Source organism: Capsicum annuum, chromosome 4, assembly GCF_002878395.1.
Source record: "Capsicum annuum cultivar UCD-10X-F1 chromosome 4, UCD10Xv1.1, whole genome shotgun sequence".
Lineage (NCBI taxonomy): Eukaryota > Viridiplantae > Streptophyta > Magnoliopsida > Solanales > Solanaceae > Capsicum > Capsicum annuum.
The window spans coordinates 11369730-11383407 of record NC_061114.1 but is presented as its reverse complement, the minus strand read 5'-3'; the positions used below and the strand labels follow the sequence as shown (position 1 = coordinate 11383407).

General features: G+C 27.6%; 1 protein-coding gene across 1 annotated transcript in view; it reads left to right on the top strand.

The window, feature by feature from the left end:
* Nucleotides 1–11042: 11042 nt before the first annotated feature.
* Nucleotides 11043–13678, top strand: part of LOC107868277 (probable metal-nicotianamine transporter YSL7) — a gene marked incomplete at its 3' end in the record, with an annotated part of 9123 nt that continues 6487 nt past the window's right edge. Inside the window, 1 exon segment of the mRNA XM_047410731.1 lies at nt 11043–12044. Coding sequence (XP_047266687.1) covers nt 11609–12044 — 436 coding nt within the window.

Genomic DNA, 13678 nt, shown 5'->3' with positions numbered 1-13678 from the left:
GTTATGTATATTAATAGAGAGAGAGTAAAGTAATTTAAAAAGTAGGAGAGAGTGTAATTACTTTTAAAAGGTTGGTATTTATGTTATTTATACTTAAATTTAGCCGACAGGTTACATTTGTTCACTTTTTCAAATTGTGTCCATTTTTTTAAAAAATGGTCACCCCAAGTCCTTTCCCCTTTTTAAAATTTGTTTGTATTAGTAATACAACATTATTTGAAATTCGTACGGCATAAGTGACACAATTTCTGAAATTTGTTTTGTATCAGTAGTTCATCAAATTTCTCGATATCAGTGATGTAACAACAAATACAAACAAATTGTTGTATTAAAGAGAATTATTGTATCATTGATATAAAGCAAATTTCAGAAACTGATTGTCACTCAGACACAATGAACTTGTATCACTGTTTCAAGGAAAATTTGTCTGTGTTAGTAATATAAACATTATCTGAATAAGTGATCCAACAGTTTCTGAAATTCGTTCTGTATTAGTGGTACAACAAATTTTTGTATCAGTGATGTAAAAACAAATATGAAATGGATTGTTGTGTTGGAGCAAATTGTTGTATCATTGATAAAGAACGAAATTTAGAAACTGATTTTCACTCAGACACAATGAACTTCGGAAAAATGTTGTATCATTGTTTCAGAGCGAATTCTATAAACTCTCACGATGTTTGGTATTTTTTAAAACTCTCTCTTGTTTAATGAATAGTGTATAAATTCCCCGGTTGGATAATTATCTCAACGATGTATCTAGCAAGTTCTTTTTTGGGCTCGACCAACTCCAAAACACAAAATATCTTTGCATTATTAAAAGTATTTTACACTTTATATGTAAGTTTCTTTTATTCATAATTGTAAACGTGAAATATTTTGTTAGCACCCCAAACAATCACTCCCTCAAACTACGTTCCACATGGCTTGTTATTGACCTTCCGAACTAAATTTCACATGACCAATCCACCTCATGAGCTTATCTGAAGATTAAGATGTCACTAATATCGTCGATATTTATGGTAGTAAACCAAGTCACACGCCATTATTTTGTCTATCTCCATAATTGTTTTATCGAATCATACATTTTGATATCGATTGATAGGTTTAATCAACTCAAAAATATTCTTTAACATTGTGAACTTGTTCATTTAGGCCTAACCTACATATTTTTTGTAGTAATATTTTCCTTCTCACACAATTCCCAAAAATGGACAACACTTTTTTGTCACATCTCCTGCTAAGAAAATATTAATTTCACTTCAAATTGGATTCTGGTGACAAATTTAAAAGTGCAACTTTATGTATTTTTCCATAATTAACTATTATAATCATATTTTTGTTTCAAGGAGGTGAAACTTTTTCTATATTTATATATAATTTAAACTGGACTTTGCATTTTATTCCAAATTACATCATTATATAGCTACAACAATATCATGGCATATATCTAAGTTTATAAGTTTTAAAAATCTTTAAAAAATTCCTATCAATCAAATATCTTTGCATAAAATGTTACGTATGAAGTTCAGTTGACACACAAAGCAATTATTTCAGAAAATTTTGTATCACTATTTCAGGGCAAATTTCATAAACTCTCGCTATGTTTGGTAATTTTTAAAACTCTCTCTTGTTTGATGAACAGTGTATAATTTTTTCGGTTAGGTAATTATCTCAGTGATGAAACTAGCAAGTTCTTTTTGGACTCGATCAACTCAAAAACACTCTAAACTTGGTACGTGTGACAGTGTCCGTTTTAATTTATGATCGCACGACTTTTCACGAAATATTTTGTATCGTTAAATATACTTTAAACTTTAAACGTGATATATTTTTTTAAATTTCTAACTATGTAAATATGAGATAAAGTGTATATATAACTGAGTTCTGGTGACAAGTTTGAGGTGCAATTTATGTATTTTTTTCTTAATTAATTATTATAATCATATGTTTGTTCCAAGGACGTGAAACTTTTTTATATTTATATAGTAAAATATAAACTAGACTTTGAATTTTATTCCTAACTACATGATTATTTAGACACAACAATATCATGACATGTATCTAAATTTATAAGTTTTAAAAATCTTTTCTTAAAAAAATTCCTATCAATCAGATATCTTTGCATAAAATGTTACGTATGACGTAAAACTTCGAAGTATGTATATTCAGTTGAAGCACAAAGCAATTATTTATATCAAGTTCCAATTTGTAAGTGAATAATTGTCAATTCACACAAAAATTTCCACATATAATAATAAATTGAAAGAAGAGAGAGAGTAGTTTTTAACATTTTCTTGAAAAGACATGTTTGCTATGGCCAATTTACACAAAAATTTCCACATATAATAATAAATTGAAAGAAGAAAGAAAATAGTTTGTGACATTTTCTTGAAAAGACATTTTTGCTATAGCTCACCCATTGTTCCCCCTTGACTTTTACGACTCCCTCAGTTTAATTGTACATGTTCCAATTTAACCTAACACACTTATTAAGAAAAATAATTAATAAAATAATTATTTTATTATAATATTTCTATTAAATAATATTTACATTGTATTTGAAATTAATTTGAAGAAAAAATAATTAATACTAAAAATAAAATAGAAAGAAAAATTATTATTTTTTGATATATCAAAAATAACAAATAAAAGTAGAAATATAATTAAAAGATTTGTGATAAGTAAAAACGAACAGAGGAAGTAAATTTAAGTTTGATACACCGTCGGTGTACTTTTCTTTTACACCATCGGGTACCTTTTACCTGGTCATTCATTTCTCAGGTAAAAATGTAAAAATGGACGACCTATTACAACAGGTAAAAGTCACCTGATGGTGTAAAAAAAAAGTACACCGACGGTGCACCCAACTATTTTTTATTGATTATTTGGCTTGTATATTACTTGATTGTGTTCCTCTTGTATCTATGTTCATAGCGAAAATTTTAATATATTGGGTTGCCTCTTTCCTCTAAAATATGAGGTGATTAAGTAGATTATTTTCCAAACTATGACCTATTTTAGGCTTAATTTAATGGGAAAATTAATTAGGTGGAAAAAAATAAACTCCTAGAATTTTAACTTTCTAATATGTTGACTTATTTGGTCATATGTGAAAACCTTCAATTTAAAATGTTCATATTAATTATGGAAAAAGTCCATATATACCATCCAACTATTGAAGACCGTACGTAAACATCTTCTGTTATACTTTTGGATTATTTATATCTTTATCGTTTAACTTTGGATATGTATATACCTCCGAACTATTGAAATGATAAGTATGTACCCTTTAGTTAGACGGCGTGTGACACGTGTCCTTATTCGAAAGAAATTAACCCATTTTCTGCAATTGGAAATGTTTTACGACCGGAGTTAGAAGCGAGTTTTCTCCGTGTGTCCTCATCATAAAGAAATGTTCTGTGATCGCATTGGTTTTGGTTTGTCAAGAAATAGGCGTGGGTGAAACTCACTTCCAACTCCGACCATAGAATATATCTCCGGCAGGTCAAGAGATAAATTTGTTAAAGGAAAATAGGCTAATTCCCTTCGGATGAGGAGACGCGGTGCGAGTCGTCTAACTGAAAGATATATACGTATCATTTTCAGTAGTTTAGGGATATATACATACCTAAAATTAAACGACAAGAGTACAAATAACTCAAAAATATAACGGATGACATTTACGCACTATTTTCAATAATTTGAGGATATATATGACTTTTTCTATATTAATTATTACACACATATGATGACTTTTATAATAATAAATTGAAAGAAGAAAGAAAATAGTTTGTGACATTTTCTTGAAAAGACATTTTTGCTATAGCTCACCCATTGTTCCCCCTTGACTTTTACTACTCCCTCAGTTTAATTTTACTTGTCCCAATTTAACCTAACACACTTATTAAGAAACATAATTAATAAAATAATTATTTTATTATAATATTTTTATTAAATAATATTTACATTGTATTTGAAATTAATTTAAAGAAAAAATAATTAATACTAAAAATAAAATAGAAAGAAAAATTATTATTTCTTGATATATCAAAAATAACAAATAAAAGTAGAAATATAATTAAAAGATTTGTGATAAGTAAAAACAAACGGAGGAAGTAAATTTAAGTTTGGTGCACCGTCGGTGTACTTTTCTTTTACACCATCAGGTGACTTTTACCTGTTGTAATAGGTCGTCCATTTTTACAAATGTCTATTACACACAAAATTCAAATGTAAACTAACATAAATCCCGACAATTTGGAGATTAATTACAGAAAATGACATTTTGTTTAACTACAGGAAATTCCGAGTTTGTCTCTGTTCGGATACAAAATTAGCTCTCGATACATAATTAGCTCCTGACATATTTTTTATGATTTTTGATCAGTCGAGATATATAATACATCCAATGAAGATGTATTTTTTCCTTTGTAAAAATTAAAATTAGCTCCCAATATATTTTTTATAATTTTGAGTTTATCGAGATACATAATAGCTCCTGATACATTCAATGAAGATACATAATTTGTTGGATTTTTGTAATTTATAATAAGTTAAGATGTATATTTATGTTATTTTTGATATAAACATCTTAACATCAAATGATATTTTCTTTTAATAAAAAACAAATTTGGTTTCTTGGGATTGTAGATTCCAAGGGAAATAGTAGACTAAAACAATTGGAAGCACAATATTCATGAAAAGATAGATTTGTTATAGCTCATTCATTGTTCCTCAACTTGACCTTTTATAATTGTGTATACACAATATACATAATTGTGTATACATAATGTATACAGAGTGTGTCACAATCTTGAAAATGAGTTGTGAACTGTCTTTGTATTAGCATGACATAATTGTATACTTCACATTGTACAATTTATAATATCCAAGTCAAATAATGAGATCTATTCATATTGGTGGACCTAGAATAAATACAATAAATTCGGTTGAATCAGTAAACTCTAAGCTGGCGTTTGATCAAAAAAATTTTAAATATTTTTAATAAGTTGATCAAAAATTTTTAAATATTTTTAATAAGTAATTTTTGGATTAATATTTGAGTGAAGTTTCACCATATATCTGGCTATAGTATTGAGAAACCTTATTTTACCTTTAAATGTTCCAAAAAAAGAGAAAGAGGTTCGAAATATATCTGAACTTTAGTGATATTTGCTGTAACACGTCTTAACTTTGCGGGGGTCCTATATGACACCCCCAACCCACCCATCCAGACTGTTTTTTATTATATTTCTGTGACATATATTTACTTAGCTGGGCCACTTCAAACCCTCACGCGCTCAGTGTGTAGTCACACAGTAGTCCAGTTAGCAAATATATGCCACAAAAATAAGGTAAAAAATAATCTAGGGAGGTCATGAGACCCCACCAAGTTGAGACGTGCTACAATAAATTTTGCCAAATTTCAGGTATATTTCGGACCTTTTTCTCTCCAAAAAAATGTAATTTGGTCCAAATACTATTTTTTTTTTAGTATTTGAGAATTTCGATTATTTATTAAAACTATTTATTAAATAATGACAAATTGTATGACCAAATACTATTCGCTAATTTTTTTTAAAAAAACTATACTTGAAAAAATCTATGGCCAAACAGGTTCTAAGTTTATTGTTATCGACTTTGACCGTGTATGGTCACTCAAGTTAATTATATGTCTACTCTGATCGTGTGATTTAAGTTGCATAGCATGAGGTTGTTTGGTTTGAAAATAAGTTATACTGAAATTATTTTTTCCTGATTGTCTGATTTATGTAATAAAAATAACGTGCAACTTATGATTTTAAAAAAGTTAGTTGTTTAGGATTTAATTGGTATGGTATATATCAAATTATGATATCAAATTGAAAATTTTCGATGCCATAATTCTGATGTTATGATATTTGAAATGATATATGGTATATATTTTTAAAAAATTTGGTATTTAATATGATATTCGATATTTACAATTGATATACCGAAATGTTGAATATCATACCGAGTACGTAGTTGCATAAAGAACTTATATATTTTATTTAAGTATTAACAAATATACAACTTAATATTAGTATATATGTAAAACTTAAAGTTTAGACGTTCAAACATTGATGATTCATCTTGATTGATTTTTCTTTTCTTTTTTTATGTAATTGACTAACAAAGGGGATTGTTTGTACCTTCTCTTGAATATATTTTTATACATGTGTATTATGTTAGTATGATACAATTGAAACATATTTTTGAAAAGTCGAAGTCATAATACTCTATTATATTGTTGAAGTTAAATAAACTATGATTATTAATTATCATACGATAAAATATCGAAATTAAATTTTAAAATATCGAATCATATTAAATTAATATGATATGATAATGATTGAGTACTTTTTTAAAAAAAATGAATACCAAAAGTATATATCGAAATTTCAAATATTGTACTGTATGTTCACCCCTAGCTGAGGTTCAAGCAATAAATGTCATGACTAATGACTACTATCAATTTTTTCACCTTTTGCAAATACAGTTACCATAATATCATTGTGACAAACAAAATAATACTGTTCAACAAATGGAGACAAAAGAATTTTTGAAATCAACTGTTAGGTTGTGGAGCCTGATTAATATGTGACGTACTATTATATATTAATGTTCATACGGTTTGGAGCTTCAACCCAAATTTTAAGTTGTACCTTTTATTCTCATTTCTCTGTGTAACTGTACATACTCCGAGTTATTAATATAAATAGCCCGTTCGTCGTAGAGTTTACTCACGAATATTACCGCGTAATTCATTCTCACTTATCTCTCTCTCGAACTTTCCCTCTAGTTTTCTTCATCTTCTTTATAAATTTTGAGTGTATGCACGTAAATCGATCCTAACAATCAACAAGAAGCAAGAAGATTCTGAAGACGTTCAGACTGATAACATAATAGTTGTTAAAATCTAGATGTGAAGAATGTTGAAGGAGAACCTGAGCTAACAATGAAATTTCAAAACTGCTCATCATACGTGTGTCTCCAAATAATATAATTAAAAAATAATTTTGTGAATTAAAAAGTTATATTAAGTGTAATACAAGAAAATAAATTATGTTTAATATGCTAAAATAAATGAGTAAAAGCTAAATTTATTTTTAATACTAAATATTATTTTTTTCAAAAAGTAATGGATATTTTGTCCTGTCGTTGTTACTGAATCATCATTTTCATTTATTTTTTTAAAGAATTATTTATAATAAGAATAAATTTTCTTGAAAAGTGAGTTTGTGTATAGCATGAATTTTATTTTTATTTTTTGGATTAACATGAATGGGAATCTGGTTATAATTAATTTGCAAGTTGGTCTGCTGGCTGAATAATTCTTCCTCTCATTTAAGACGAATAACCTACTTTGTCTTGACCCAGAATTTTAAGAAAATAATATTATATAAATTTTAAATTTTAAATTTTATAATATTAAATTAAAATTATATTAAATATATAAAATGTATTTTAGTTATATGATCCCAGACATTGTCATGTAAAAAAATTAAAATTAAAATATTTAAAAAATTATTATTTTTAAAATTAAATAAAAAAATATGCCATTTATTTTAAAACAGAGAAAGTAATACAACTTGCCAAAGTCGACATTTGCCATTTGATTCATAGCTCACAGTCTCTACTATGCTATTTTTTTGTTGTTGTTTAATATTCAATATTTATTTTAAAGTTTGATTAATTTTAATTTGCACGAAAAGTTTTCCTTAAAAGGATAAAGCTCCCTTTTATAGTAGATGATTTTATATTTTGAATTTAAATTTAAGATCTTCAATTAAAAATAAAAAAATATTTATCATTTCATTATTTTCATCATGATTTTAGGTGAAGTTCATATAAGTAGCGGCAGGAGTAGAAGCTTAATTACGAGTTCAGCTGAAGTCAATTACATTTACTTAAATAATACATTAGAATCGAGAGCTTGTTAATTGTACACACATATTAAATTTTAACAATGGATAGAGTAGAGAATTAAAATACGTTTAAATTTTTATTTTTTTTAACTTCATATGTGAACTAATGAAAGTATGAGAAACAGACCTAAATTATCACTTATTAGTTTGAGAAACATACATAAAAGTTGACAAGATAAATAGCTTATAAACTCTTGTCTAGCCATTAAAATCAGTCCAGCGACATATTTTTATTTATTTTTGCTAATGTGTTATTTTTTCATTTAAATATTTTTAATTAATGTTATTATTTTGAAGTGTGTTTCTCAAACTAATGAGTGACAATTTAAATATATTTCTCACATTCTCACTAAGTTAGATATAAAGTTCATACAAGAAATAATTTAAATATATTTTTAACAACTTCATTCATATTTTAAAATTTTAATTTTAAATCACATAAAATTAAAATTCTGACTTTTTTCTGTGTGAATGTGTATGACTACCTCACGCGGACCATCGCCAGCTGTATAAAGTAATGTTAAGGAAAAAATTTTAAAATATAAAAAATTAAAAATCCAATTATTTAATTTTTTATATGTAGATGGATTTTTGAGTTTTTTTTTAAGTTATAGTTTTATATATTTAAAAACTAAATAACTAGTATAAACTTTGGTGCAGTAATTAAAATCGAGTTATCTTAATCAGTGATCTTGAGTTCAACCTCTTGATACCAAGGAAATTCTGTCAGGAGTGTCATTTTTTCATAATAGACCCTATAGTTCGTGAATTAAATTAATCAAGATTATTATGAGATATCAAATACTGAATGAAATATCAAAATTATTGTTTTAGGTTCTGTCTAGCCATGAATATCATAATTTTTTAAAGTTGAAAGTTGGAGTTAGAATTGTATTTGACCATGAATATAAATTAGAATTGTTTTGAAATTTTATGAGAAAAGTATGAGTGGAAAAAATAAATTTTAAATATAATTTTAATTTATATATAAAAAATTTATATTTTTATTTTTTTACTAAAATAAAATAATTTATTTTAAGAAATAAAAAAATTCTCACGGCCAAATTGCTACACAAGAATTTTAGTTTGGATTGAATTGAAAATACATCTAAGCTATACAAGACAAGTTTAAGTCACACCTAAACTATCTAAGTGACCTATTACATACATAAACTACTTAAAAGTGATATTTTTTACCCCCTAAATCTGACGTGAAAAAAATATAATTATTTAAATTAAAAAAGCGAGTTTAAATAAAAAATAACAAAAAAAATAATTAAAAATTAAAAATTTCCCTCCCCCAACCCCAAACATCTTCTTCTTCATCACCCCTACCCCCAAACATCTTCTTCTTCATCACCCCACCTCAAAAATCCAACCCCACCCCAACCAACACATCTTCTTCATCACCCCCACTCCCAGACTCCACCCCCACTCCCAAATAAACAATTTCTTCATACCCCATCCTCTACCTTCATCGAAACATCTTCTTCTTCATCACCCCCACCCCAACCAATACATCTTCTTCATCACCCCATCCCTAAATAAACAATTTCTTCACACCCCATCCTCCACCTTCATCGAATCAATGTCAATTTTACCATGAACAAAATTAAATTGAATTTGCTATTTAAACGGATAAATTTCAAAAAAATTTGTCACACTTCATCATCAAACACTTGACGAGAATGTCTTCCTAATCCCACTGAATTTTGTATAATTGATTTTTAAAATTATCTATTGAATAATAAATTATGCCACCAGGAGTATTTTGATTTTCATTGCCTTCCCAATCCTACTGGGAGAATTTTAATTTTCAATTTTCAACTTTTTGCTTTTTTCTTTGAATTTTTTTCTTTATTTGCTATCTTCTTTAGTGTTACTTGTGCCAACTGATCTTTTTGGCTCTGATTTCTTGCTTTAATCCCTTTTTTCTCTTTTGTGAGTGTGTGTTGTTAATTCATCCAAAAAATGAAAGTTTTTGTGTGTGCATATGTTTAAATTAAAAAGGAAAAAGAAAAATTATGAAAATATTAAATGTTTCAGTATTTTTTTTTTGTATTATACTGACATGGTGCTGATGTGGTAGACGCGTGTATAACACCACACCACATGCAAGTGGTATAATGCTTTACAGGTATAAAATATATCATTTTTATATAATTTAGATATTTAATAGCTCACTTAGATAATTTAGATATGACTTAAACTTTTCTTATATAGTTTAAGATGAAAACGATTCATTTTTCCATACATTAATTTCAATGGGCATACATTGAGGCCAACCCCACAAACCCACTTTCTCTCCTGATAAGGACAATGCCAACCCGTTCAGTACACCAAGATCATCTTCAATTCTTGAGTAAAAGATTTTCGCTATAAATATTAGTAAAATATAAAAAAATAAATATATAAATTAATTAAAGAAAATTCAACATTGTTATATATAGAGAAAAATAATTTTAATTTAATATAAGTTTCTATCGAAGAATCGATCAACCCCTGACTTCAAGCTAGCTTTGTTCTTGTCCTCTTTTCATCTACGACTTTCATCAAGCTTATTTTTAAAATAATAAATAAATAATATTATTAAATTTAAAATTCATTTCTAGTTAGCTCCTCACTTGAGCAAAACGACCCATGTCTCTATCAAGAAAAACATTAAATATGCAAATTGATTACTCATTATTATACTAGCAATACATATTGATGGTTATATCGAGGCCAAACCCCCTAGATAAAAAAGGACTTAATTAATATTTTTATTAAATGCGTGTATTTACTTCTATATATTTTATGTGAGCTTTGTGTTATATGGAAATTGTTGAAGTATGTGTCTGTCATTTAAAAATTTCAGCTATTTAAAAAAAAGTATATTTTACTTAACTTAATTATACTCTGAATACATATTATTATGAATCCAATTCTCTTTATGAGTCAAATATACAAAAAACAAAATCCTTTTCTATAACAGTATATATATATAAATATCAGCTAAAACTTTAAGATACTAGAGAGGGCATATTTTAATACTTATTAAAATGCTCTCAAGGTATATATATAAAATTTAAATCAAAATTATTAAATTATATCAAATTCATAATTGAAATGTCGATCTCGCTGTTTATTCGATTCTCCTTAATAAAAATTCTATCTCCATCGCCTTGTCCCACTCCCCCCACCCCACCCCACCCCTCCCAACTCCGCTCCTGCTTATTCAATTCTCTTTAATGAAAATTCTATCTACATCGCTGCGTCCCCCTCCCCCCTCCCGACTCTGCTCCTGCTTATTCGATTCTCCTTAATGAAAATTTTATCTCCATCACCGTGTCCCACTCCCCCCTACCTCCCCGACCAACCGACTCCACTCCTATTTATTCTGTTCTTCTTAATGAAAATTCTATCTCCGTCACCACTCTCCCCCCGCCCCCAAACCCACTCAGCCCTCCCTACCCCATTTTCTGAATTGATAAGGACAATATCACCCTTTAGTACACACTAACACACCATGCCTCTTGACCCACCACCCACTAACACATTTTAATCACCTACTTTCTTCAATAAATACCAATATCCACAATCCCAACTTCAAATTAAAAAAAAAGCACCTCACAAAAAAAGAGTGTTCCAGACTTTTTTCCCACACCACTAGAACCATGGATAGATCCAATAGTGTCAATAATAGAAGAGAACCATACACCTCAAATGAATATGAACACACAACAAATGGTACCAAAAAAATTACTACTCAACAAGAATTATTACACCAACAAGATGATGAATCAATACAATCAACAGAGAGGATATTTGAGTCCAAAGAAGTACCATCATGGCAAAGTCAATTAACTTTGAGGGCATTTTTTGTGAGCTTAATATTGGGAATATTATTCACTTTTATTGTCATGAAGTTGAGTCTTACTACTGGTATTATCCCTTCACTTAATGTATCTGCTGGACTTTTGGGGTTCTTTTTTGTCAAGACTTGGACTAAGTTTCTTGAGAAATCTGGTGTTTTAAAACAACCATTTACTAGACAAGAAAATACTGTTATTCAGACTTGTGTTGTTGCAACTTCTGGCATTGCCTTTAGTGGTAAGTATTTCTACATTACTTTCTTATCTTGGTAAAAACTTATCTGCATGTGTTTATGTTAATATTTGAGTTGACGGTCTATTAAAAAGATTGTAATAATTTTTGAGTCAAATGTCTATCGAAAACAATCTCTCTATCTGACTACATGTCTAGGAGTTCTGAAAATATTGTCTTTATGTAACTACCTTGCATAGAGTGTTTATGTCCTTCGTTGAGTCGAGTGTCTATCAAAAATAATTTTTTTATTTGATTACATGGCTACGAGTATCAAAGATATTGTCTCTATCTAACTACCTTGCATAGTGTGTTTATGTCAATCTTTGAGTCGAATGTATATCGAAAATAATCTTTTTACTACATGTCTAGGAGTATCAAAAATATTGTCTCTAAGACTCTAACTACCTTGCATAGAGTATTTATGTCAATCGAGTGTCTGTCAAAAATAATCACTTTATTTGATTATAGGTCTAGAAGGAAGTTTTTAGGTATATTATACTCTTTTTAGACTTCACTTGTGTGACTATACTGAGTATGTTATTATTCTTGTCTATTTGTCTCAAACTAATAGACGAAAGACATGTATTTTGTTATTTCTTGTTTAATTTGATATATTATCTAATGTCATTATTATATTATCTATCATTATAGAATGGTCCACCATGATTTGATATTTTCACTTTATTAATTGATTTAATTATAGTTAATTGAATCGATTTGATGTAAGTACATGATATATGTGTAAGTTTTTACCCTTGAATAAATAGTTATCATGCATTTATCATTATCAAAGTTTAAGTAAATTGAATTTGACTATTGTTTATTTACTTTTCATAATAGAGGTCTTGTTAAAAAGTTGGTTAGTCATTATGTCTAGTAGTTCTAATAGTTCCAATCAAGTTGGGACTGAAAGAGAATTCAATTTAAGTTTGGAGTCTTAAAGGGTGTGTTGCTGATTAAAACAAATATTTTCTTAAAAAAATATTTTTTTTTAAATAAGTAAATTGTTTAATTTGGTGCGTAAGTAAAAATATTATTTTAAAAATATTATATATAATTTAGACAAATACAATAAGTGATAAAGAAGAAGTATGTTGGAGAGTCGGAATAAAAGAATCAATGTTACATGTCACTTGTTGAATTTATATATTTTATTTTTATTAGAATTGTCAATTTCTTCATTTTAAACGATCTTATTTTTCCTGTTTTCAATAAATTTAACCAATCGAATATAGAAAAATTGAAAAACATTTATCAGATACCAAAAGTCACTCTCCATCTCATTAAAAAAATTTTAAATTAAATATGTAATTTTTTTAAAAATGAGATGACTGAAAAAATTGGATAATATCGAAGCCACTTTCAATAATAGTGGGGTGTATTTTTGTGAAATTTTGTGTTTATCTGATTCTGCAATTAAATCAAAAAATATTTTTTGTTGAAATGTTGGACTATATACTACTATTATGCAATTAAATCAAAAATTAATGTTGCTGAAATGTTGGACTATATACATTGTGTTATTATTTAGTCCACGAGATATTTGTTTTATGGCTCTTTTGGCTTTATACTTTGTGGGTTTGTGGGCTCCACTTTGTATAAAAATATATGCAATGAATTTAGACATCACTATATAT